Source organism: Microcaecilia unicolor, chromosome 6 (assembly GCF_901765095.1).
Source record: "Microcaecilia unicolor chromosome 6, aMicUni1.1, whole genome shotgun sequence".
NCBI lineage: Eukaryota > Metazoa > Chordata > Amphibia > Gymnophiona > Siphonopidae > Microcaecilia > Microcaecilia unicolor.
This window is the reverse complement of record NC_044036.1, coordinates 81,010,972-81,038,736: the sequence shown is the minus strand read 5'-3', so window position 1 is coordinate 81,038,736 and position 27,765 is coordinate 81,010,972. Positions and strand designations below refer to the sequence as shown.

The 27,765-nt window shown below is 42.0% G+C and overlaps 1 protein-coding gene across 2 annotated transcripts in view; it reads left to right on the top strand.

Moving 5' to 3' along the window:
- Nucleotides 1-27,765, top strand: part of FRRS1 (ferric chelate reductase 1) — an 86,742-nt gene that overhangs the window by 28,936 nt on the left and 30,041 nt on the right. For both annotated transcript variants that reach the window (XM_030205532.1, XM_030205531.1), the window contains exons 2-9: nt 710-905; nt 2,774-2,910; nt 8,356-8,450; nt 9,722-9,869; nt 13,917-14,099; nt 17,862-17,960; nt 21,633-21,780; nt 27,567-27,680. In XM_030205532.1, coding sequence (XP_030061392.1) covers nt 710-905; nt 2,774-2,910; nt 8,356-8,450; nt 9,722-9,869; nt 13,917-14,099; nt 17,862-17,960; nt 21,633-21,780; nt 27,567-27,680 — 1,120 coding nt within the window. The remainder of the gene's footprint in view (nt 1-709; nt 906-2,773; nt 2,911-8,355; nt 8,451-9,721; nt 9,870-13,916; nt 14,100-17,861; nt 17,961-21,632; nt 21,781-27,566; nt 27,681-27,765) is intronic.

Genomic DNA, 27,765 nt, shown 5'->3' with positions numbered 1-27,765 from the left:
TGCAGTGAAGATGTTGATTGGGCCTTTCTTTGGACTTATTGTGCTTGAATGTTCCAGAGGGAGGACAGCTGGGGTTGGGAATTGCTTTTTTTGTGTGGGAATGTATGTTTTGTTTTTATATTTTGTGAGTTTAATAAAGATTTAATATGTATTGTGTGCAATTGTAAGGTGGTATAAGTTTATGGATGACAGATTCAGGAGATCCTGAAAACCTGACTAGTTGGGATTCAGAACCACTGATCTAAAATTAAACCATTGTTATCCCTCACCTTTTCTTTTTCTCTCAGGACATTCTGTGACTTCAGCAGCATGACAATTATATCTTTTTAGTTACATTAATGATGGGTTAAGTAGGAGGAGCTTTGAAACACTGGTGTGCGCTGTGAACATGCTAACTCTAAGCTGAATGGAGGATCTTATGTTATGCTATTATTATTATTGTTACATTTGTATCCCACATTTTCCCACCTTTTGCATGCTCAATGTGGTTTACATATAACTGTTAATGGCGTTAGCCGATTACGGTCTGAACAAATACATGGTGTGAAAGAAAGCAAAGTGATATTGTGGTATAATGAGGTACATGTATGGTAGGAACAGTTGGGGGGAACTTAGAGAGGGAAATGGGGAATAAGAATCAGGTAATGTCTGTTATGGTCTTTGGTTATATTGTGTATATATGTATTTCATTCTGTCTCTGTTTGCTTAGATGGAGTTGGGCAAGATTGCTTTTGTCATCTCAGTGCTGTCTTTGGTCCCTGGCCAGGTCGCTGGCTATGCGGATGGGAAGGTAACACGGGCCTGCAGCAGCATGCAGCCGGGACATGGCCATCATGCCTCCACACCACCCAATCACAATATAACTGTGGACAAGATTGAATTTACACTGGGGGATCGTATTAAAGGTACAGTGATCAGTGCCTGGGGCTTAGGTAGAAGCTGTATTTTGAGAATGAAGATGCTCTTCTGTTTCTGTCTTGGGCCTTTCCTTGGTTTTATGAGCCGCTGTGGTTCCTTTAAGGTGTAAGTAATTGGTAATCCAGGGCCCGGATGCTCAAAATTCTGGCACTCAAGCCAATAGCACCATCCCATAGTTCCAGAACAGTGCAGAAACGTAGCCCTACAATGCTCAAAACAAAATTGTATGCAAATTATATGTGTACTGTGAAACTGAAAGCAAGGGGGAGGAACATGCCTGGTGCACGTGCACAGAAGTTTCACAGTAAGCGCAGCTCTTGTGAGAATGCGTCAGGCAAACCCGGAAGCGAAGCACACATCGGTGCCGCTTTTCACTTGAAAGGCTTGTATTTTAGCACAGGAAAAAGGCGCCAATGTATGTTTTCACTTTCGGGTTTGCTCGGACTTGTGCACACTTGCACATTTGTTTCTCGGTACTGGACTTGTGCACACTTGCACATTTGTTTCTCGGTACTGGCGCTTGGAGAGTTTCACAGGCTTCCATCCATTTCCACAAGAAATCAAAGCTGGCAGATGTTAAACAGAAAATCACAAGAAATCCTCTTTTCAAACCTCCTAACGCCAGCTCCGAACTGGCAGTAGGTTTCCAGCGGTAAGAGCAGGGTTTGTTTGTGTGCTGTTGTCTGACTACATTTAAATACTATTTGTGGCTATCTATGGCATACACGCTGTTTCCCGCACTAGTGACCGCTGAACATCCTGCGCACATTAACGCCGGTGCTAGTCTGGCACTAATTGTTAGGTTTAAAGCATCAGGGCCCAGGATTCCTGTATGGAGTCCTCAGACCTGTGACCACTCTTCTCTATAGGCAGCTGCAGAGGTGACATCTGGTGGCCAAAAGAGGGTGCCGCAGTTATCTCAGGATTTGGAAGCCACTTCTTTTACAGCTTGCAATTGCCTGGGCTTTGATTCTCTCTCCCTCCCTTAAATGTATTTTTTGGAGGGAGAGGAACTATTTCTTTTACTGCTGAAATGAAGAGGTTTGTAGATCATGGTACTGACAATGCATGTAATTGGACTCCTGTTCAGTCCTTTTTATTCTTTCCAACGAAATGGAAGTTGAAAAGAACTATACAAAAGTGGTTGTGAATGTCTGTGTGTCTATTTTACCATCTGTTTGAGAGTAAAATGTCTCTCTAAATATTTGACAAAATGGGATCAAACTTGTATGTGTAAAAAACTGTTGAAAGATACAGCAAGGTCAGAAGTAGGCAAAATTTGGACCGGGGGCTCCAGAGAAATAAGCTTCCCCCACCCCAGAAAAAAAGAAAATGACCTGAACCATTTCTATGGGAGCAGGAGTCCAGATTCAAATAGAAAATTAGCATAGAAAATTTCAACAAATGGGATAGAACTTGGCATGTGGGAAAAACAGGTGCTGGGCCATGTTCTCGGAACTAAATTTTGGTGGAGAGGAAATACAACAATGTTTTCTCACGGCTAGTGTAAACACTAATCTAATGTCCAGGTAGCTGGCACCCCCCCCCCCCCCAGTACTCAGTATTGAACGATACCTTCACTGTGTACCTTGTGCTGAGCTTAACACCCCCAATCATTTTGAAAAGTTGCCTCCTATACAAATTCCTCTTGTTCTTCGTTGTGCTTTTATAAGCTGTTTTCTGTGTACATTGTTGCCTTGTTATTTTTTATTGTTTTCCACATTGGTATCTTAATGAAAGGCAGATTATCAAAACCAACACAAATGGACATGGTGACCTGTGCCAGCACAAAAGGAAAGATTGGATGGACCAGGTGTTTCTATGGGGACTTACCTTGATTTTATCTATGCTTTAGTTACAGTATCTGGACCCCGCTTTAAAGGCTTTTTCCTCCAAGCTCGTGATGCAGAGAACCTGGACAGTGATGCTGTTGGCTCCTTCACATTAATCAGTTCTGACATTTCTCAACTTCTGACCTGTGGGGACGTGCAGGTACAGTTTCAGGGAATGGTGGATAAAATAAATAAAAGAGTGGTTAAAACTTCCATTTTATGAAGGATAAAGAGTCTTTAAAAATGCAGGATTTTGAGGTATTACATTTTTGCCTCATTGGGTAGTATGTTATAAAGAATGTGGGCATAGGGTGAATGTTTAAGTTGACAGTGCTTCAGAAAATTTCCAGCTGTCATGTGGCTCAAAAATAAAAGGAAGCACATTAGGGAGATGATGAATTCTACATGTACACAAAAATGCCTAGTTGGGAGAAAATTTAATAAGGAAGGGAGGAGGAAAATGTAACACAGCCTTGGGAGAAAATTAACAAGGAAGGGGAGAGGAAAGAGTACCACAGTCTCAAGATACCAGTATCTTCAGCCGTCTACCTTCCCCTCAGCTGATCTTTTCACCATGCTGATACAATAGTGAGCATGCTTGGACCTCATTCCCAAACCACCTACCCCCCCTCTCAAAAAGGCTGCCTGAAAGCCCTCCTGAGTGTCCAGGACTTCCTTATCCTCTGTACCCCATTGCATGCAAAAGGAGAAGTGCTTACTTCTTGCAGTCTGACCCTTCAAAAATATGCTGATTCAGCACCTGTTCATGCTGTTATTATATGTAGGTTAAATGTGAAGCACTGATCCAATGCTGTTTTCAGTAGCAAAGGGCAAAACAGCAAGAGAGGAGCACCTTTCTGTCCGGGGAAGATTTGGGGAGCTTTGGGGTCTGGAGGATTTCAGGTGGGGTCTAGGTAGATTTGTTCTGAGATGGGGTGCGGCAGGGTTGAATTAGGATTTAATTACTCATCTTTCCAAACCACAGCTCAAGGCACTTAACATTTTAGGTACAGTGGGTGGTTCCCTGCCCCAGAGAGCATACAGTCTATGATCTAGATTTACTGAATTACACTGCCATGGTAATGCGTATTAGTAATCGGGACCCGTTGTGTAAAGTTGACCCTATTGTAAATATCTCTTCTAACAAAAATCAACTATTGTAATTCCATGTATGCTGGAATTAAATGCGGCCTTCTTAAAAAACTGTGAACTTTTCAAAACACGGATGCCCGTCTAATTTGTTAATCACCACGCTTTTTCTAAAGCTACCCCACTCCTTCATAATCTACACTGGTTACCTATAAAGATTAGAATTTTGTTCAAGCTATGTGCATTGGTCCATCAAATTTTATTTGGTATGTCATCGCCCTATATGAATGAACTCATTGATTTACCTCCACACAGTGCTTCTGTGTCATCCAGAGAATATCTCATTTTACATTTTCCCAGTTGCAGAAATGTATGTTACAAAACCATCTACAATGCTAACTTATCAATGCACCAAAACTGTAATTCTCTTCCTAAATAAATTAGATATACTAGTGATTATGGGTTATTTTGTAATTTATTGAAAACTTTTAGTTTTTTTTAGCTCAGTCTTCAACAAAGTTAGAACTTAGTGCTGAATATTATTTAGTTCCTTATATTTCGCTTCTTCCTGACGTATTCTTTAAATGTAACACTAATTTATTTATTTTCTTTTATGTTTATATTGTAAGCCACATTGAACCTGAGTTCCACTTGGGCTAATGTGGGATAGAAAATGCCATAAATAAATAAATAAAATGCATTAATGAACTCAACGGTATTAAGACTTACATGAGCTTTTGTAAAGCTCTGAAAACCTGGCATTTTGAAAAAGCTTTGGAGGTTTAATTCAGTACTTCAGCTGATATGTTAATCTTTTTTATTATTTGCTGCTATCTTTGGTTTTTTTTTAAGGTTTTGTGTTTTGGTCAGATGCATTTACAAACTGTTTTATAATTATGCTGTTTTTTTCTTCTTATTATTTATTGCATTTGTACCCCACATTATCCCACCTTTTTGCAGGCTCAATGTGGCTTACAGAGTGTTGTTATGATGCAGTCATTAAATTATCTTAAATACATTCAATAATCAGTTGAAGGTGTATGGTTTAGATGTAAGGTGCTAGGTAAGGTATTGTGAAAGGTGTTTTATTGTAAATTTTTGTAATTTTCATTGTGACCTGCTTTGAAACTGTGTTGTATTTAGCAGTCTTTTAAGTGAACAAATCAAATCAAAATCAAATTAACCTGGTAGTGCACTTCAGTAAATCTAGCCCTGAGTTTGTCCCTGAGATGGTGGAAAGGGAGTCAACTTTCCCAAGGTCACGAAGAGCAGTAATGGAAGAAATGATTTGAAACTTGGCTTCCCTGGGGAGCTGTGCTAGCTGTTAGTGCAGTCGTTTTTACATGCTTTTCCTGCACTGCTCTTACTCCTGGATCAGGAAGAAAAATTACCCCAGGAAACTTTGCATAAAACCACTATGCTAAAGCCATTGTGGGCCCAAACACATATACAAATTGCTGCTTAATAAATTGCTCCCAGTGTAAAAGAAAACAAACAAAACTCTGCTAAACTTTAGCATGGGCAACAGAGAGCATAGTTTTAATCCTTTTTTTATAGTGCTGAAGCGTTACACCTGGTTGGTATGAAGATGCAGCACTTCACCTCTGAACATCACCAAAGGCCCATAGATTCCCGACTCCACAAACATCCCTGGTGGCTCGCCTGGATCCATCCCCCAAGACCCCATAACTGACTGAAGCAGCTCAAGTGAGCCCAATCCTGTACCTCCATCCACGCTTGTGCACCTTTAAGTTGGGAGGCAGGAGTGATGCCCAATTGGACCTACCTTCCCTGTCATCTTGAAAAATGGCAGCCCTTGGCCCTGTGGGATGCGTCGGAACACACTACATCAGGGGCCTTTGCTGCCCCCATGGCAGTGCCACAGATCTGTAGGTAAAATTGATCTAGAAAACAAAAATAATTCTTGGTCAAAGCTATGGTTGCAAGTGTAGTAATGAACCAGTTGGGAATGCGGCAATTAGGAGTGCAATTATGTAGGGCTGTCTCAATGATCCGAAGTGCTTCTAACTGTAGAATGTTTGTATAAAGAGAATCATTATCAGGTGTCACCAGAAGTACATTTGAAAGTTCTCTATCAAATTCATTCAGAAGATTGATCATACGTCTGGAATCTCTTATGTATGAATCAATCTTAGGGACCATGGAGTTGAGAAAGAAAAGGCTCCTATCCAGTTAAATATCATTGGCCTTAACCAGGAAGTGCCACTCAATATTAGCACACACCACCACAGCACTATCTGGTAAGTGCAAGGGCTATCCAGGAGAAGAGTCAGGGCATAGCTGGGACTTCCCAGTTAGCGGCACTTTTCAGCCATTTCAGCAAAAGAGCTGTCCTAACTTTATCCAGGCACCAGTCTGATTATCAGTCGGAACCCAGATAATTTCCAGCATATGCCTAAGCCCCGGATATAGGCCCAGCATTGAATATCGGGGGCATTTTCTGGCTGCTGTGATCAATGAATTTATAATCACTCCAGTGTATGCCTAAAACACAAAAATAAACCAAAGCATGATGAAAGCAGTGCCTTGTACAGGTGTTCATTTTTTTTTCCTTTAAGAACATAAGACTAGCTATACTGGGTCAGACCAATGGTCCATCTAGTCCAGTATCCTGCTTCCAGCAGTGACCAGTCCAGGTCACAGGTACTTGTTAGAAATCTAAATAGTAGCAACATTCCATGCTACCAATCCCAGGGCAAGCAGTGGCTTCCCCATGTCTATCTCAATAGCAGATTATGGACTTTTCCTCCAGGAACTTGTCTAAACCTTTTTTAAACTCAAGATACGCTGTCGTTACCACATCCTCTGGCAGCGAGTTCCAGAGATTAACTATTCTTTGAGTGAAAACCTATTTCCTCCTATTTGTTTTATTGAAAATTTTAAAGTAAACAAACAACCAGCTCTCGAGGGCCCGTTACCAAAAAAAGGAAATATAAATGCATATTCTCCAACCACAAAAAGACATAATAAAATCCCCTCTGTATTTGTGTATAGACACTTCAAATTTTGTTTTTTCCTTGCATCTACAAGCTGCTTCGAAGTTGATGGGGATAATGTGCATCCTTTACTCTGCTCTTCCCATAAACACTCTTAACCCGTGTAGCTGAAAAGGGATGTGGCCATGGGAGGAATGTGGGCATGTCAGGGGCGTTCGTCAAATTTATACGCGTGGTTATAGAATTAGGGGGGATGTGGCCACATTCAGATGTGGGTATTTATTCCCAGTTTCCAGTGGCGTAAATGGCCATGCCGAAATGTAGGCGTGTTCCCCGACCCTATGCACTATTCTATAAACCGCGGTGTATAGAATAGTGATAGGTGCTATTTTTGGACACACCTATTTTTTGGGGGACGCTATTTACGGAATCTGGCCCTAAGTGCTGTGTAGCCCATAGGAACATATTTTATAGACATCTGAGGTTGCCCAAATGTAGGGTGGTGAGCTCAAATTCTATAACTGGATGTGGATGCCAGATTCCGTTATAGAGTGTAAGTTGGTATTTGTGCACCAGCATTTAAGTGCTATCACTTATGCCATATAGAAGGCAGGTGTAAATGTTGCATTTTAGCATGTAACTTACAGTGTTCTAGAAGTTACATGCCTAAGTATAGGACCTGCCCGTGCACGGCCCGTTTGTACGCCCCTCCCTTGCAGTTGAATGTTAAGCTAGCAGAATACCACATAGCACCCAGCTGGCACTTAATGCGCATAAATGGTGCATTCACACACATAAATGCTAGTACTGTATAAGCTTTATATGGCGTGTTGTAATAATGCATGCAGCGCTATTCTGTAACCCGCGTCTACAGTAAGACGTGGTTTATAGAATAACACATAGGCTAGGGGAACGCGCGTACGTGTAGTCATAGCCATTTACGCCACTGAAAATCTGGTGTAAACACCCATGCCTAAATGTGCATTCCCCTGAATTCTATAACAATGCACGTAAATTTGATTGACACCCTCGACATGCCTATACTTCTCCCATGGCTGCACCCCCTTTTCAGCTACATAAGTTGGCATTTATGCACGCCTCTTTTAGAATTAATGATCATAATTGGTTGTTATCAGTCAATTATCACTGGCTCATTATTCAATTGAGAAGTGAGCATAACTTGACTATATGCTACTCGCTGCGACTTATATAGAATCCGGCCCTAAGGGTATAGAATGAGGGGGCTGGTGCTTTCTTCACTTCAGCCAGTGCTTGGTCCTTCAAGTGAGCACATGCAGAACTAAGAAAATGGCTGTTATTGTTCATCCCTCACTACAAGAGCTGTTTGTTTTAAAGTGAGTTATTATATGAAATTAAATACTATTCAGATTGTGCTGTGTTGGCATTATCATACAGCAATTGGAATTGAATTGAGAGCTTAGTGCTGCTCCAGCAGGTTATTTATTTATTACATTTGTATCCCACATTTTCCCGCATAGCAGTAAGCCCAATGTGGCTTACAGGCTCCAAAAAAGGTAATGAATACCTGTTTGTTTCAGGATTCAGCTGTCAGCCACACTAGTGAAGTGAGGAAAACCGAGGTGGCAGCTTATTGGAATGCTCCCAGCAATGCACCAAAGCATGTCCAATTTCTGTAAGTAAAATCTATAATATTTAGATGTGTAGTGCAGAGACCTTGTAGATGGTCCAGGACAAAAGGATTGCTTTCATGTTGTACTGACCTTCTTTGATCCAAGGTGAGACTTTCCCAGGTGCTGTTTTCACTTTATAGGGCCTCTGGTTTATGGAGTCTCCTCCCCATCATCTTTGGGTAATGGTAGTTTGGGGTCAATACATAACATCCTAGTCTACTGTGATACTCTGAGCGAGGGTTGAGGGTGGGCCTCCAACATAACAGCTGGACAATTAGGTATACAAATGAAAACCAGTGTTTGATTAACTGAATCCTGAGGCCTGCTATGTCACAGGGCCAGGAACACAAGGTAAAATGCCTCTGTAGTTCAGTAAATACAGTCTTAAGCAGGCCTGTGGCTGGCAGGCCCAAAACACAGTCTTTGACTGGTGGGGCTGCCATGCCCAAAACACAGCCTGTAAGTTCTTCTTGGTTCTTCCCCGAGTTCCAGGTCTAGCTCTAGACGGACTTCAGAGCAAGGTTTGCAAGTCTCAAATCAGGAAAACAAAAGTGGCTTACCTCAGCCAGGTCACGATCACTAAACATGAGCTGTAAAGGCTTTTGCAGGGATTCAGTTCTTCCTTCCCTTGGCCTCCTTAAACTCAGTCTGGCCCTGCCTTTTATACTTCCTGGTTCTGATTCCACTCCTCCCTGCTCACTTCCTCCCGGGGTGGGACTAATGATTTTAAGGTGCCTTAGGCTATTTGAGGGACTATTCTTAAGGGTGAGGGGCAGTGTTCTATAAACCCCCTGGCATCTACAAAAACATATTTGACTAGCAAGTATATCCATTCTATGCCATGTGATCTTGTTATTGGTTAGTGAAGAAGCACCATATCATCATCACTGGGTAGGGCAAGTTTCTCTGCATCTTCTGCCTTTTGGTGTTGTCTGAGTTCTGGAAAGATCTGTCAACTTGCTAGTGCATACATCAGTGAATGATAACACAGTATCTCTTTACTGTCTGTCTAACCCAGCTCTAGAATAGTCAGTTTGTACCACCCAGACCAGAAACAAGGATTTTTATACCTGCTTATTGTCTTAGCCCTACACACTAATCTCCTTGTTTTTTCTTGCTGTGACATGTTTTGGCCTGTAAGCTAAATGTGCACTACCTATTCAGTGTGAAAACAAATGCTTACCTTGTTACATTCTGCTGAGTGCCAGGTTTGGGCGTGTACTACAGCCTGGATGAATGCAAGCATTCCTAAACATTAAGGCTTGTTTTTCAGAGCCACGGTTGTTGAAAAATTTAAAATCTACTCTGTGAAGGTTCCGGGTCCCATTGTTTCCCAACCTGCTGCTCCTCCACTAACAACTCATCTAACCACAGAAGAATCCCTTGTTACATCTCATCCAGTTTCTCACCTAGTTAAACCAGTAAGTAAATACTTCTGCACGTAATGTTACAACAATTCTAAAAATCTTCAGAATTTCATAAATATATAGTACAGTCTCAATTATCCGACTTAAAACGGGACTGACCTGTTGTCAGATAAATGAAAATTTGGATAATATGGGAAACACTGCATAACCTCTCAAACAATACATAAACAAAGGTGTAGAGTTCCCAATTTTCAAAAATTGTTCTAAAACAAAGATTTTTACTAGAAATATGATGACATCACTGAGGGGTTTGTCAGATGTGCTGGATGGTCGGAGTAAGGTCGGATAATCAAGACTGTACTGTATATCCTCAATCCTACATGAAGATTTGGAAGCGTGCACATGATATCGGACCACTTCCCTAATGAAGGATTTGAAACATTGGCCATGTAGGCAGTGGATCTGTTTTGATAAGCTAAGTACTGTTCTTCTTTAATATATAAGAATGAGGTCTGTGGACACAATTATAGAAGAAAGTGAAAAGTCAAATGGAACATGAAAATTACACAAATTAATATGACATATTAAGGTGATAAAATCGGTAAAATATTTTGAAAAAAACAGGACCGATGAAGATATTCATTTAGCGGAATGTCTTGCCTGAAATAAGCAATCTCCGATGGTCCTCAATTATTTAGCCCATGATTTAAAATCTATATAGGATTGAGGATATATAATATATTTATGAGATTCTGAAGATTTTTGGAATTGCTAGGTTTTTGATTATTTCGATATTTTCCCTGCAATAAAAATATGTACCCAGATATTGGATTCATAATGTTATAGCATCATTTCTATTTTACATCTGTTCTATTAAGGTGACCAGCCTGAACTGCTCATGCACAAATTTATACATGCTATGAAAAAGGAAAAAATATGTGCATGCACTTTGCATTATATTTAAGAAAAAAATTGGGATGACACCTCTGCTTTATCCAAACTATAGGGTCCTTTTACTAAAGTTTAGCGTGCACTAACGGACATTAGCATGTGGTAAGTGCCACGTGGCCAATGGGAATAAAATGAGATGTACAGCATTTAGCGTGTGCTAAGCTGTAGTAAAACGGCTTCTACTCTCGGGGAACACCTATACGCAAAGGAAGCAATTCTGTGATGGACTTTAAGAGTTAGGCACCCAAAATCTAGATGCTAAGCCTAGTATTATACAACGGCAAATTTCTGTGCCTAATCAGTTATAGAATGTATTTATTTTATTTATTTGTTACATTTGTATCCCACATTTTCCCACCTATTTGCAGGCTCAGTGTGGCTTACATGGTACCTTAATGGCGATTGCCAGTTTCGGTATGAACAAATACAAAGTGATGTAGTAGAGTAAAAGTTCATGTGTGACAGACACATTGGGGAATCATAAGGAGGAGGTTAAGTTATGTCCAGTACGAGCTTTGGTTTTTTTATGTTGCAAGGTTCAAGCATTTAAGTTGGGTCGTTGGGGTAAGCCTTTTTGAACAGGTTAATTTTTTAGTAATTTCCGGAAGTTTAGGTGGTCATACGTTGTTTTCACGGCGGTCGGTAATGCGTTCCATAGTTGTGTGCTTATATAGGAGAAGCTGGATGCATAGGCCGATTTGTATTTGAGACCTTTGCAGCTTGGGTGGTGGAGGTTTAGGTATGTTCGTGTTGATCTTGTTGTGTTTCTGGTTGGTAGGTCTATAAGGTCGGTCATGTCACTCGAGGCTTCACCATATATAATTTTATGAACCAGGGTGCAGATTTTGAACGCAGTACGTTCTTTGATTGGAAGCCAATGCAGTTTCCTCGTAGGGGTTTGGCGCATTCGAATCTCGTTTTTCCGAATATAAGCCTGGCTGCTGTGTTTTGAGCAGTTTGAAGTTTCTTTATGACATGTTCTTTGCATCCCGCATAGCAGGGGTGTAGCCAGACTTCGGTGGGAGGGGGGTCCAGAGCCCGAGGTGAGGGGGCACATTTTAGCCCCCCCCCACCGTCGCAACAACACCACCAACTTTGACACCCCCCCACCGCCGACCCTCTCGACCCCCCCTCCCGCCACCAACCCTCCCCCACCACCGCCGTCGCCTGCCTTTGCTGGTGGGGGACCCCAATCCCCACCAGCTGAGGTCCTCTTCTTCCTGCGCAAGTCTTCATTCTGTTTCTGACGTCCTGCACGTACAACGTGCAATGAAGCCTTGCGTGGGAAGAAGAGGACCTCGGCTGGCGGGGATTGGGGTTCCCCGCCAGCAAAGGTAGCCCACGGCGGTAGCGGGAGAGGGTTGGCGGCAGGAGGGGGGGTTGAGAGGGTCGTCGGCAGGGGGTCCAGGGCCAAATCTACGGGGGCCCAGGCCCCCGTGGCCCCAAGTAGCTATGCCACTGCTGCATAGAATAATAGCGTAACTCACTAATTAGGCATCACCACTTACACTTGTTGTAAATGGGTGCACCAAAATGCAGCAGTTAGGCGCCAGACTGGCAGTATTTGATAAACCTTGCACTTAAATAGTTGTAATGAATGTTGTCCACTGATAAGAGCGTACACTCTGCACATATTTGGCCAGATTCAGTAAATGGTGCCGGTAAAAATTCACACTCGGTGTTATTCTATAAAGGACACTCCGGGCTGATCATTCTTTGTAGAGTAGCATGTAGTGTTTTTTCCGGTGCACAATTTTGGGCGCGAGGACTTGCACCAACTGAAACTTGATGTAAATCCTGGCATTCAACTTGGGTATGCAGCCCCTAAATTCTATAACACTGTGCATAATTCTTTGGAATGTCCCCAACCCACACATGTCCCTTCCATAGCCGTGCCCCCCCTTTAGGTTGCAAGCGAAAGGATTTGGGCATGGATCTTTATAGGATTACATGCAGCCAGATCTGGGCGCAAATCCAAATTAGAACCAATGTCAAACAATTATTGATAACAGCTTGTTAACTAATTTCTTTGCATGTGAATCTCAGGATCGCGTGCGATATTGGGCACCCACTTTTGGGCAACATTTATAGAATCCGGGGGACAGTACCCACTGTTTGAACATAGTGCACGCTCTTTCCCAATAAAATGCACCTATGCTCTCAATGACATTTGTTTCCACATGATTGAAAAAAAGGTAGACACAAAAACTTTCTGGGTGCTCTTGCTGCTTGCACCTGGGGTGAACTGCCCTCACCACCCTACTCTTGGTATGCTACTGTTTAATTGGCATCAGTTTGTATTTGCACCTTCATCTGGCCTAGTTGCTATTCTTTAACATGCGTACCTAAATTTCATAGTGTGCCACATGAGGGACATGGGCGGGTCTGGGGCATTGCCAGAAATTAGGCATGGTGTTCTAGAATGCGTGGATTTTCATGCCAGGATTTACACCAGGTTTCAGCAGGCGTAAGTCTTCACAACCAAAGGCTTGGTGTGGGAATCTTCTCTAAGTGCTATTCTATAAAGGGCGGAGCACCCTTTAGAGAATGGTAGTTTAGTGCGGATCTTTCAGCGCCCGTTATAAAATTACCCCCCTGTAAGTTAATGGGTCCTGATTAGCTCCAGTGGGACCTGATTACTAACAACAGGTCAGTGCATTAGCACATCTTAGTAAATAGCTTCGTAATGTGTTGGGGATACATTGTGGGCTGAATGGGGAGAGCTTGCAGGGGTTCTTTCATTTCAGCATAGTATAATGTAGCCCCAGCTCATTGCAAGGCATTAGCTTGCACTTGACACACGCTAGTTAATAAAAGCCAATAGCAGACAAAGAAGACTGTGCTTTGAAGCTCTACTCTGTGACCATCATTCATTGGCATATTAATGAAGTATCTCATTATACCTCAGAAATTATAGGCCATTTGTTTCAGAATGTTTGTAAAAGCTTTAATTTATAGCTAAACTCTTTCGTTCTTAACCCCACAATAATAACATCTTCAGTAATGATAGGTTCAGTGTTTAAAATAAAGTCTGTGTTGGTGCTGGGAAGCTCTCTCTTTGTAAGAACCCTGATTTAACCAGGGCAGTGTTACAGAGCTGGTCATGCTGAATTTCCTGAATGATGTCTAGGTTTCTGCTTGTTTGTTCAGTTCAATGCTACAGGCTGTGGGAACACAAAGTTCTGCCTGAGAAGTCCTCTGACCTGTGACCCCGAGACCGAGGCCCACTGTTTCTTTCTGTCCTTCACACGCGAAGACCATGCCATGATGGTTGAAATGAGTGGTCCTGGGGAGGGCTATGTGGCTTTTGCATTATCACATGACCAATGGATGGTGAGTAGTTCTTGTTTTAAGCCTAACCATCCCCCGCCCTCGTCTTGTTACTCCTAAAAGGAAATTAGCCTCTTTGGGGTAATTCTCCATAGATCATCTGAAGTTGAGCATTGGGATAAAACACACTAAGTGCAAAATCTATATCGGTAATTGTGTGAGCAATTGTCGTAGAATACTAAGTCCGCAGTTACATGCCTAACTTAGGGGCAAGCACTTATTGGATGGTGTGAATAATCACTCCTAAATGAAGGCAGTCAGGACTGCAACTGATAGTCTTCCATAACCTGCACATGTAAGGACTAGGCACGCCCCCAACGCGCCATGCATCTTCCGTCCACGCCCCCTTGAAATTGCGCACAATGGATTTTGCACGCACATTTTATAGATTACCGGCTAACGGCAATTATACACATAACTGCTAATTAGTGTAAATTAGCGCCAGTTAACAGCAATTATAGACAATTATTGCATGTTTACATTAGTTAACAGCTCATTATGTAAGTAATTGCCACTATTCTGTAACTTGTGCTAAGCATAAAAATAATTATGCAGGTTTGTAGAATTAGGGGGATAATGCTGCAGAGCTGACTGCCCCAGCTGACAGATATCATTTAGATGGATTGAATAGTTGCCAACTAGCTCCAGATTTGCTTGACAGGGTTGATCCAGTCCTGGGTTTATCCCATTGGATGCAGAGACTTATAGGGCTTCTTTTACAAAGTCACGCTACCGATTTCCAGTGCGGCAAATGAGAGGAAGCCCATTCAATTCCTATGGGCTTCCTCTCATATGCCACATGAGAATCGCTGGCGCAGCTTTGTAAAAGAAGCCCATAGTCTTGCTTTTTAGGGAATCCAGTTTGGAAATCAGAACTACAATTCCCTGCATGCAATGGGGTAAATCAAGAAGAATTACCACCAAGGTAGAAGAATGAAAACCACTACAGAAACCTCAAAGGAAGTGGAAAACAAGTAGGGCTATAGGTGAGTCTTCCAACACATACGCAGTTATCAAAGAAAGATTTATTTATCACCCAAAAGACTCGACACAGAGATGTGTTTCGGCATCACTGCCTTCCTCAGGAGTCTATTGTACACAATCTCTCTCCAGGTCAGTACCACAAGTGTAGAGGAACACAAACGTGATACCTTAGTGGCTTATTTTACAGAAAGCTAGATCCTATAAGGGGCATTTTCGATATGACATCTAAATCCGAATTAAGACATTTTGCCAAAAACGTCTCAAACCAATGTCTAGCACATAGCCATAATCAAACCAGAAAAATGTAAAAATTTCTAGTTCAATTATGATTTTGAGCCAGATGTTTTCATGCTCAAAAAGTCCATCTATAAGTACGATTAAAGAAAAAAAAAAGTTCCTTGGAAAAACATAGAGAAACAATCCATAAGGACATCTGTCTGGCAGCATTACTAGTAAACTGGCCACACAAATATCCCAACAGTATAGAGGGGCAGCTTAGTGGTCAGTACAATGGACTTCACATAAAGGGACCCAAGTACAAATCCTATCCAAACCCCTTCATATTGTATTGTGAGCCATCATGGGACAGAGAAAATCTACTGTACCTAAAAGTCCACCATTATAATAGTTGCAGATCACTTATATATTTAGGTACAGGAGGTATTTCTACGTTCCAGAAGGGCTCACATGTTTGTATTGAAATTAAAGAGTTAAGGTGGGAATGGAATCTGGGTGCTGTTGTTCACTGTCCACTGCACTGACCATTAGGCTACTCCATCCACTTGCTTGCTGCTTTCTTTGGAATGGTCATAATATCTGGAGCTGTCAGAGCCTGGCATTTACTGTCACTGTCGCATCTTTGGGGGGGAGGTGGGAGGGGGTCATTGACCATTTGGGGATTAAGGGGGGTCATGCCCTACTCTATCCAGTGGTCAGCTGGTCAATTAGAGCAACTTTTTGTGACTTAGTCGTGATGGAAACAGGTCTAGATTAAAAAGAAAAACTATTTCTTTTCTGCCCTGGACCTTATCGCTGAGATAGTAGCACAGTAAATGACAGCAGATAAAAGACCCACACATTCCTACCAGTCTGCGCAACAAGGTGGCTAGAACTGTGCCCACCACTTTGTGTGGCCACAGTCACCCATGCTTAAACACTAGTTGTTAAGTCTGCATCATACCAACCATATAAGCAGCCAAACGTGATGGAGTCTTGGTTATAACTATGTATCTTCCCCAAGTATTGCTGACAGTATTCAACTTACCAGTTAAGATGTCGACCCTCCCCATTCAGCTCCACAGCACTCTTGCTTGCAGCACGTGACAATAAAGTGATCTACAACACTGGAGTTGCTGAAGCTTCTCCTGTTTCTCTTTTGAAAATGAGCGCCTATATCAGTGATTCCCAAACCTCTCCAGCCAGTCAGGTTTTCAGGATATCCACAATAAATATGCATTAGATTGATTTCCATACACTGCCTCCTTGGTGTGCAAATCTATCTCATGAATATTCATCATGGCTGGGGTTCCCCTAGGACAGGTTTGAGAATCACTTCCCTCTGTGTTCTATATAAATTCTGAAATATGGTCAGCCACACGGTCATTTTACTGTTGAGTAATTATTTTTGAAGTTTTTCCCTAACTTTAGGTTTACCATATTTGCCCTAAGAAAAAAGAGGACACATGCCTTGCCCCCTCTCGCTCCCCTGCCACACTCCTGTCACCCCTGCCACTTTGACCCCCCCCCCCCAAAGAAAGCCAGATTCCCTCTCTCCCCTCCCCAGTTTTCTAGCCTCCATTCACCTACACAATGTACATAAGTATTGCCACACTGGGACAGACCAAAGGTCCATCAAGCCCAGTATCCTGTTTCCAATAGTGGCCAAGACTTTGGCGGAAGTCTTGCGAAGCCGCCACTTCAACTCTCGGCAGCCATTTTGAATCAGCACTGGGAGAAAGACAGTCTGCAGACACGCAGACCACCAGGGTACCACACTAAGGTAGGGGAGGGGAAGATAGGACGCCTGTCCACCCGCCAGCCTGCCCATTTCTCCATAAATCCAAACAGGCAGGCTGGCAAGGCCCGCCCGGTTGCCCGGCCGTGTCCTCAAAAAGTGGACATGTCCGGGTAAAACCGGACGTATGGTAACCCTACCTAACTTTAATGGTTCTGATCTGGGCTGTTAATACAGTGCATGTGATGATATTGCTGTTATGCATCTCTTTGCTGCAGTGAATGGGAGGTAAAGTGTAGTTTTCTCACTAATATGACTATCTGAGGCTTTTGGAAAATTGCAGGGTTAGAGGCTCAAAGAGTTTAAAAACAATGGCTTTCCAGCAATTTAAACTTTGAAAAAAGAGATGTAATTTTATTGGTATTTGTCAGTGGAAATGGGAAATACCTTAGATCCTCTTTTAAAATGACAATATCTGGAGTTAAATGTCATAGTGCTTCTCGTTCCTTGGTGCTTTAATCAAAGGTTGGAAATGTGCACTTAACAGCAGAGACAGGAGAAAGGATTGATTGAGGCTTCCATTACAATCGCATGGGGCTAAAATTAGACAATTGGTTTAGTACTTATGCATAAATTATTTTGCAGTAGTGTCTTCTAGAGTAGGTGTGGCTGCAGAATGAACAAACAGCATGTAGATACATAGGTCATTCTTGTTCTTATCCAGTTTAAGTGACCTTAAACATTGAGTTAGAATACTATGTTTTTTGAGGCATTAGGGAGGCAGTAAGTTAATGTGATCCTTGATTTTTTTCTGGGTTTATTGGCAGGGTGATGATGATGCTTATCTGTGTATGGTGGAAGATCAGCGTGTTCTAATCACTCCTGCATTCCTGGCCGGGCGAAGTCATCCTGAGCTGGACTCTGAGGTGCAGTATAAGCTGGCTTTACTGTTTTTAATTGTTTACCCCTTACATAAGAACATAGGAATAGTCCATCTAGGCCAGTACCCTGCTTCCAACAGTGGCCAGTCCAGGTTACAAGTACCTGGCAGAAACCCAATTAGTAGCAACATTCCATGCTATCAATCCCGGGGCAAGAAGTGGCTTCCTTCTCAATAACAGACTATGAACTTTTCTTCCAGGAACTTGTCCAAACCATTTTTAAACCCACATACAATAACTGCTGTTACCACATCTTCTGGCAGCGAGTTCCAGAGCTTTGACTATTCTTTGAGTGAAAAAATATTTCCTCCTATTTGTTTTAAAAGTATTTCCATGTAATTTTATTGAGTCCCCTAGTCTTTGTACTTTTTGATAGAGTGAAAAATTGATTCACTTTTACCCTTTCTACACCACTCAGGATTTTATAGACCTCATTCATATCCCCCCTTAGCCCTCTCTTTTCCAAGCTGAAGAGCACTAACAGATTGTCCACATAGGGCTAGATTCTATATATCACGCCTAAAAAAAAATCAGTGCCAAAAAAAATGTCTAAAATTAGGTGCGGTTTATAGAATACATGTTACGCTCGTCCCTCTGACAAAATCTAGTCGCGGCCATTTACGCCAAGTAAATGCCGACACCTAAGTTAGGTGCAGAGTGGGTGTATTCTTATAGCAGTTTGCGTAAATTTTAGGAATGCCCATGACCTGCCCATGCTCCTCCCATGGCCACACCTCCTTTAGAGATCTGAGAGGTAGAATTTATTTGCACCACTTTATAGAATACGCTTGGCAAGTAGTTTGTGTAAATTCTAATTATTTCCAATTAGTGCCATTCATTTTTTGTTAGTCCAATTATCAGTGCTGATTGGCTCATTAATCAATTATGTGTGCAATTCGGCCGCACGGCCAGAATTGCTTGCCTAACTTTAGTCACCATATATACAATTTGTTGGATATTGGGGATAATTTTATAAAGTCATTTTAATACATATGTGGCCACAAACACATATAAATGGCCTCTTATAAATTATTGACTGGCGCAAAAATACAAGCTTTGTCATAATGACGCATACTTTCCTGCAGGTGTGTACAGCGGTGATGTTTGGGCAGAGCATGGGTGCAGTTCGCAAGTATATGCAAAGATGATAAAATTTGCTAATTTATGTGCATATTGAATAATCTAGGTCCAGACATTTATACCTGCTTGAGAACAGGTGTAAATGTCTGCACCTGCAAGGTATACATGATTTCTACCACTAAGGCTAGTATTTTATAGACACATGCGCTTGTGTGCCTTTTTAAAATACTGGCTCTCTAAAACCAGGCACCCTATTATAAAATTACCCTCATGATGTCTGATTTTGTATCTTATTGGTTAATGAAAGGTTGTTGCTGTGGCAATTCTTTTGGCTACGTAGAAATAAAGGTTGGCAACCAAGTCATAGGTGATAACCCTTTTTATTGGGCTTCAATTATCTCAGTGGCCCGCTTTGTACTTGCAGCTACTCGGAGAAACTGGAAAGCTACTGATAGCATCGGCAACAAACAAATCCAGATTCTGTTTTGTACAGTAGATTTTTGCCATTTCTCTGAGAAGATGGGCTCTGGAAGTTGCACAGTAGCTGGTCATGCTCAGTGCTAGGAACTCATTTTTAACCAGGCCATTCATCCAAGGTGCCTTTTATCCAGGCCAGTTAGAAAGAGTCCAACTGTTATACCTTTCCTTGATTGCTGCTAATAAATGGACTTTGTTTGCACATCCTGGGTTTCTGACTGTTCATCCCTCCTTTTTTTGCTTGCTTTTATCCAGGCCAAACATTGAAATGTAGATCTTGACCCATGAATCTGGCTGAGACTATACCCAGCCCTATGGTTCAGTTCTGATTTCATGCATGGCTGTGTACCATGATCCTTTTTGTGGGAGCATGACCTTTGTGTGACCGGTATGCCACTTCCTCAGATTTGCTCAGTCTGATATTTTTCAGTGGTTTCATCCTCATCCAAGCTGCAGAGTAGAAATGGCATTTGTGACCAAGTTACTGGCATTCCTAACTGGAAATTTTTCTGGTCAGACTGAGTCTTTCTGAAGGGTCTGTGCAGCTTTTCTAGTTTTTCTGCTTATGTGAAAAAAAAATCATAAGTATTATTTGCTGAAAAATGTACTGAAAGGCAGCTGCTTCTGTTTCTGTCTAAATTTGGAAATAGCAACCAGTTAAAAAGCAGCTGCTGCCTGTGTTTCCCAGTCAGAAAGGAGCCTGCTTAATAGCTGCATTTTAAGTGGGAAGTACTTCAGGTGCTTGGGAGCAGGGTTAGTAATAATAGCAAACCACTACTTTTATGCCGAAGTATTAAGAATCGGAATACTGTATTGACTTAAAGTGTTGATATTCAAAAAGGGTTAACCGGGCAGTGGTCTGAATATAGACCAGTGCGTGGTTTTACTTCCTGGTCAGCGGACATACCCATATATTCAGTTCTGGGAGCCACATGTGCTCAGGCATTGAATATCCAGGATTAGGTCAGCCTGTGACTGGAAATGGCTTATAAGTCATTTATCACCATGGGCTGAATATTACCCTGTAAATTCACTTGCTTAGTGGTGGTATAAAGGTGGGCTATGGCAATATTTTTGTCCAGTTTGCTTTTTACTTTGAATGCTGTGCTTGTTTGTTTGTTTAATTATTTATTTATTTATTTATTCATTCATGAATTCAGCCTGCCCTCCCGATAACGCTCAGAACGGGTTATACAATTACATACTTGTAAATGAGTAAACAAACAATACCAGTATAATAAAAAGATAAAGCAAAAACAAAACAAATTAACATAAAATATGAGGGCCCTGTTTACTAAGGTGCACTAGTGTTTTTATTGCGTACTAAAAATTTGTGCGCTAATTGTGTAGACGTCCATAGGAATATTATGGCCATCTACACGGTTAGTGTATGTAATGCTTAGTGTGCACTGAAAATGATAAAGCTTCTCTAACATGGCTTAGTAAACAGGGCCCTTAATCTTATACTGAGATAAAAGTAAGGATACCATTGTCATTTTAGGGATTATAAGAACCCTCTAAAGAATCAATGAAACAAAAAAATTTTATGAACTCTTTGAAACGCCTTTAAGTCATCAATCAGTTTACAAGACATTGGAATACTTTTCCATTAAAGAGCCATTGAACAAGAGTATGCACGAGAACAAGCACATTCAGAGGCAAGAGGAAAACTTGTCTTACTGAGATGTACCCACATTTATTCCCTGAGGTCAGACAAGTATACAGCTTGTAGGCTTATGCCTCCTGTTAAACATCACAGCAGGTCCCGTCTGGGCTTAGTGAACAGGAAGCAAGTTGAATACTGTGAAAGAAAGCCCTGCTTTTTGTCACCTTGACGTTTGGATCCCACCTTAGACTTCAACAGAAAATAGTTCAGTAACTTGGTGAATTGATTCAATCTGAGTAGAAACAGAGCAAGAAGAACTGAGTTGAAGAAAAGATGATGTTGGGGATTGACAGACCCTAATGCATAAACTGTGCTTTAAACTACATTTCTAAAGCAAACAAAAGTGAAATCTTAAGATATTTAACTTGACATTCCCTTCCTTCAGCTCGGTAGAGAGATAAGAGCATGATGCTGAGTCCTCTTGTTTTCCCCAGGCTGCCCTGCAGGATTTAGCCTGGAGACTGGCTGATGGTGTCATTCAGTGCTCCTTCAGGAGAAGCCTTCGCCTCCCCAATTACAAAAGAAGGTTCAACTTTGACGCTGCCTACTACTTATTTCTTGCAGATGGAGAATACCATGATGGTAAATTCCTGTTCTGAAAGAGAATCCTTTCAGACTATAGTGTTTGTCTTTGTTTAAACAAAAATGGTTTGATTTTTGTTTTTGTTTTTTCAAATTTATTTGAAAAAATAGATAATCATGGAGGGAAAAAATAGCCTTTTGAGGATTTTTGAAGGGCTTTGGAATAGCTCTTAGTCCATCAGAAGTCTGAAGATGTAGATTAAATCTCGATTGTACAAAGCATGGATCAGAAGACAGGTCATAGCTCTCTATCTACTTCTTCTCGACCAGGTTCAGGAAAGCTTTTGGAAGAGCTATTGTTGTGGTACATTAGATTTTTATTTTAGTTACATTTGTACCCCGCGCTTTCCCACTCATGGCAGGCTCAATGCGGCTTACATATACAGGTACTTATTTGTACCTGGGGCAATGGAGGGTTAAGTGACTTGCCCAGAGTCACAAGGAGCTGTGCCTGAAGTGGGAATCGAACTCAGTTCTTCAGTTCCCCAGGACCAGAGTCCACCACCCTAACCACTAGGCCACTCCTCCACTCATTTCTCTTCTGTGAGTTGATCTTCTGTGGGGATTTTCCATATAAAGGAAGACAGATTGAGCCAGTCCTGGTTTTACTTTCATTGCTTTCAAAGGAAGTAAAACCCGGGCTGGCTCAATCTGTCCTCCTTTATCTGGAGCCATATAGAAACTCTAATTAAGTGCCCATTTTGTCCCCACTGATATTTTAGATATTTTAGTCCTGCTGCACATAAACATCCATTTTTCAATGTATTTTAGAACAGGTTCTGTGTCAGCAGATCCTGTTCTAAATTACTAGTGGAATTTGAGATGACCCAACCTGGTTATTTCAGTTCCAATTTGTATGATCTTACTAAAAGCTACCTCATACTTTGCATCAGATCCTGTGGCTCTGAAAACTCTTCAGAGAAATAGAAAATTGCTTTCAGTATATATAGGGATTGCACATTAAATAAAGCTTTAGTCCTATTAATTATGAGAGAGGAAATTTGATGAGAGTGTCACAAAGGCTAAACTGCATAGTGAAGTTAGGATGAGTCAAAGAATTGAAGTGTGTATAGGGAGTAGAACCTGGCATACAAGGAGGTGCTAATGTCCCCCATGTAGGGGATTGGTCAGACGTCATCTGGAACATTGTCCTGTTCTGGAGGCATTCAGAGGAAGGCTATCAAAGCAGTGCAGAATCTGTACCCCAAACCCTAATGTAAAACTTTAGGGTTACGCACATGCATGTCCCAGAGGCAAGAAGGAGACAGAGCTAGGAAGGAGACATTCATATTTATTTTATTATTTTAGATTTAGCTCATGCTTTTCAGTAATAACCTGAATTACATTCAGGTACAGAAAGTATTTTCCTGTCTCTAGAGATCTTACTGTTTCAATTTGTACCTGAGGTAGTGACTTGACCAAGGTCACAAGAAGTGTCCATGAGATAGGAAGCAGAGATAGGAAGCAGAGAGTAGGATTGCGTGGCCAGTATTCTCAGTGGAGGAGGGTAGTTAGTGGGGTCCCGCAGGGGTCTGTGCTGGGTCCGTTGCTTTTTAATGTATTTATAAATGACCTAGAGATGGGAATAACTAGTGAGGTAATTAAATTCGCCGATGACACAAAATTATTCAGGGTCGTCAAGTCGCAGGAGGAATGTGAACGATTACAGGAGGACCTTGCGAGACTGGGAGAATGGGCGTGCAAGTGGCAGATGAAGTTCAATGTTGACAAGTGCAAAGTGATGCATGTGGGTAAGAGGAACCCGAATTATAGCTACGTCTTGCAAGGTTCCACGTTAGGAGTTACGGATCAAGAAAGGGATCTGGGTGTCGTCGTCGATGATACGCTGAAACCTTCTGCTCAGTGTGCTGCTGCGGCTAGGAAAGCGAATAGAATGTTGGGTGTTATTAGGAAGGGTATGGAGTCCAGGTGTGCGGATGTTATAATGCCGTTGTATCGCTCCATGGTGCGACCGCACCTGGAGTATTGTGTTCAGTACTGGTCTCCGTATCTCAAAAAAGATATAGTAGAATTGGAAAAGGTACAGCGAAGGGCGACGAAAATGATAGTGGGGATGGGACGACTTTCCTATGAAGAGAGGCTGAGAAGGCTAGGGCTTTTCAGCTTGGAGAAGAGACGGCTGAGGGGAGATATGATAGAAGTGTATAAAATAATGAGTGGAATGGATCGGGTGGATGTGAAGCGACTGTTCACGCTATCCAAAAATACTAGGACTAGAGGGCATGAGTTGAAGCTACAGTGTGGTAAATTTAAAACGAATCGGAGAAAATTTTTCTTCACCCAACGTGTAATTAGACTCTGGAATTCGTTGCCGGAGAACGTGGTACGGGCGGTTAGCTTGACGGAGTTTAAAAAGGGGTTAGATAGATTCCTAAAGGACAAGTCCATAGACCGCTATTAAATGGACTTGGAAATGGGCGTGCAAGTGGCAGATGAAGTTCAATGTTGACAAGTGCAAAGTGATGCATGTGGGTAAGAGGAACCCGAATTATAGCTACGTCTTGCAAGGTTCCACGTTAGGAGTTACGGATCAAGAAAGGGATCTGGGTGTCGTCGTCGATGATACGCTGAAACCTTCTGCTCAGTGTGCTGCTGCGGCTAGGAAAGCGAATAGAATGTTGGGTGTTATTAGGAAGGGTATGGAGTCCAGGTGTGCGGATGTTATAATGCCGTTGTATCGCTCCATGGTGCGACCGCACCTGGAGTATTGTGTTCAGTACTGGTCTCCGTATCTCAAAAAAGATATAGTAGAATTGGAAAAGGTACAGCGAAGGGCGACGAAAATGATAGTGGGGATGGGACGACTTTCCTATGAAGAGAGGCTGAGAAGGCTAGGGCTTTTCAGCTTGGAGAAGAGACGGCTGAGGGGAGATATGATAGAAGTGTATAAAATAATGAGTGGAATGGATCGGGTGGATGTGAAGCGACTGTTCACGCTATCCAAAAATACTAGGACTAGAGGGCATGAGTTGAAGCTACAGTGTGGTAAATTTAAAACGAATCGGAGAAAATTTTTCTTCACCCAACGTGTAATTAGACTCTGGAATTCGTTGCCGGAGAACGTGGTACGGGCGGTTAGCTTGACGGAGTTTAAAAAGGGGTTAGATAGATTCCTAAAGGACAAGTCCATAGACCGCTATTAAATGGACTTGGAAAAATTCCGCATTTTTAGGTATAACTTGTCTGGAATGTTTTTACGTTTAGGGAGCGTGCCAGGTGCCCTTGACCTGGATTGGCCACTGTTGGTGACAGGATGCTGGGCTAGATGGACCTTTGGTCTTTCCCAGTATGGCACTACTTATGTACTTATGTACTTATATGTACTTAACCCTGGCTTCCCTGGTTCTCAGCCCACCACTTAAACCATTAGGCTATTGATCTACTCATGTGCCTTCTAGGTGAGATTTTTTTTTAAAGTGGAAAGGAAAATGCAGAACAGTCAGTCTTTGTATTGATTTAGGTGTAAAGGAGGTAGACTGAAGAACAACATAAGGAAATATTCAGAAAAGAGAGTGCCAGATATATAGAATCACCTCCAAAAGATGGCAGTAGTGAAATCCAAGAAAGAGAGGATGCTAGTTGCAGGAAAGCAAGGACAGTACAGATGATAGGCTACAGCTCTGTAAGAGGTACGGAAAATATACGAACTTAAATGGGTTTTGTGCTATTTTCAGTCAAGTGGATTGTACCAGCATTTCATATGGCAAATAGCAACCGGCTAAGTGTTAATGATCAGTACAAGCTGGCTGATTATCTCTGCTGATTATTAGCACTTACCCCTGGATTCTGTATAGAACGCCTAAAGATCCGCGCCGATGTACAATGCACGCAATTTAACAAGCTTAAGCTAATGAGCGTAATAGCACTTAACAAGCAAAAATGAGCACTAATTGGCACTGGTTATAATTTAGGTGCACAACTCGCAAAGCGTATTCTGTAACGATGTGTGCCGAATTTCTAATGCAGGCAGGTAAAAAGGGGCATGGCTATGGGTGGGGAAATGGGCATTTCGTAGGCATTCCAAAATGTTCGTGCCTAGTTATAGAATATGGCCCAGTGCGCCTAAATGTAAGCAGCCAGGATTTATGCCAGGTTTTCCGTGGTGTAAATGGATGCGTGTAGATTTAGGCGCTGAAATATCAATTAGCCGTAATCTATAACTGGCATCTAAATTTGGGTGCCAATTATAGCATTCACTTAATCGGCACCGATTTTTTTTAGGCACATATATAGAAATCTCTCCCTTACCCCTAGATTTGGTTGGAGAAAAGCGCATAACAATTGGTGGAACAAGATAAATTAGCATTTTTAACAAGCAATAATGAGCACTAATTGGCAATAATTACAATTTATGCACGGAAATCGGTAAGCGTATTCTATAAAGAACTGCGCCTAAATTGCAAAGTGCACAGTTCGAAATAAACGCACGTAGCTGAAATGGGGCATGTTTATGGTCATTCCAACAGTTGCACACAATTACAGAATACGCCTCAGTGCGCCTAAGCCTACGTCCATGATTTACACCAGGTTTTTATTGGCGTAAATGAACTCGCGTAGCTTTAGGCACTGCAGTATTGATGATGCGTATTCTATATGCTGCACCTTAATATTATAGAATGTGGTTATTTCTGCTTGGATTTTTTAGGCACCATATATAGAATCTAGCTGTTAGTGCATAACGACTAACTGGCTATGTCGTTCAATATAACAAGCTAGCCATGAATATTCAGCGCTTCGCCAGCTAAGTTTAGCATCCAAAGCGGATTGCCTAAATAGCAGTCCTATCTTTGGCTGCTATAAAAACTGGCCAACACTGAATATTAACTTATTTATTTATTTATTTGCTGCATTTGTATCCTACATTTTCCCACCCATTTGCAGACTCATTGTGGCTTACATTATGCTGCAATGGTGATCACCATTAAAGGAATGATAATACAAAGGAGTGGTACAATCAAGGTACATGAAAATATCACTTAAATTAGATATGAAAGATAAAAAAGTGAATTAGGAGAGATAATTTTGTAGCAGGTGCATAAAAATAGAATAATCCATGTAAAATGTTCAATATTGTTAATATACATTAAAGTAATCAGATTGGAGAAATCAGTGTTAGTTTGTTCTGATGCATTTTAGGTATTAAGTCTTTTGTGAATGGTTAAGTTTAGACTTGACTGGTTAAGTTTAAACTGGCCAAACCGCCCCCCCCCCCCCCCCCCGATATTCAATGCCGGTCACTGGAAACAGCCTGACATTGAATATTCGGGCTTGGCGCCGATCGAGGGACTTAACCGGCCTGCAGTGGCGTTCTGAGGGGTGCTGACACCCGGGGCGGATCGCCGATGTCCCCCCCCCAGTGAAGGGACACCCCCCCACCCCGGTGAAAAGAACCCCCCGGGTGCACGCCGCTGGGGGGGTGCCGCGCGCTGGTCAGTGTCATTCGTTTCCATGCTCCCTCTGCCCCGGAACAGGTTACTTCCTGTTCCGGGGCAGAGGGAGCATGGAAACGAACGGCGCTGACCGGCGAGCGGCACCCCCCCCAGAGGCGTGCACCCGGGGCGGACCGCCCCCACCGCCCCCTCCTTTGGTACGCCACTGCCGGCCTGCATCCCACAGGCTGAATATTGGCCTTTATATCTTCAGTTTGTGTGTTGTGTTAGAGTAATCTTTGGATTTTAAAATAAAAGCCAAGCGCCAACATATCATTGCTTATATGTGTACTGAGTGCTATGAAGGTCATAGCAGAAGTTTCCCTCTCTTTATAGGTCGGCTTTCAAAACATCCGCACCAGCCCTTGATTACCAGCAGGAAGTATGATATCACAGCTTCTCCTGAAGATATTGGTGGATCCCGCTCTCCTCTTATTATAAAAGTTCATGGTAACATTTTCTTAACATTTTTCCTGATGTACTGTTTGATCATTTGTCTCTCACAATATTTTCCTGAAATTTAACAGTGCATTGT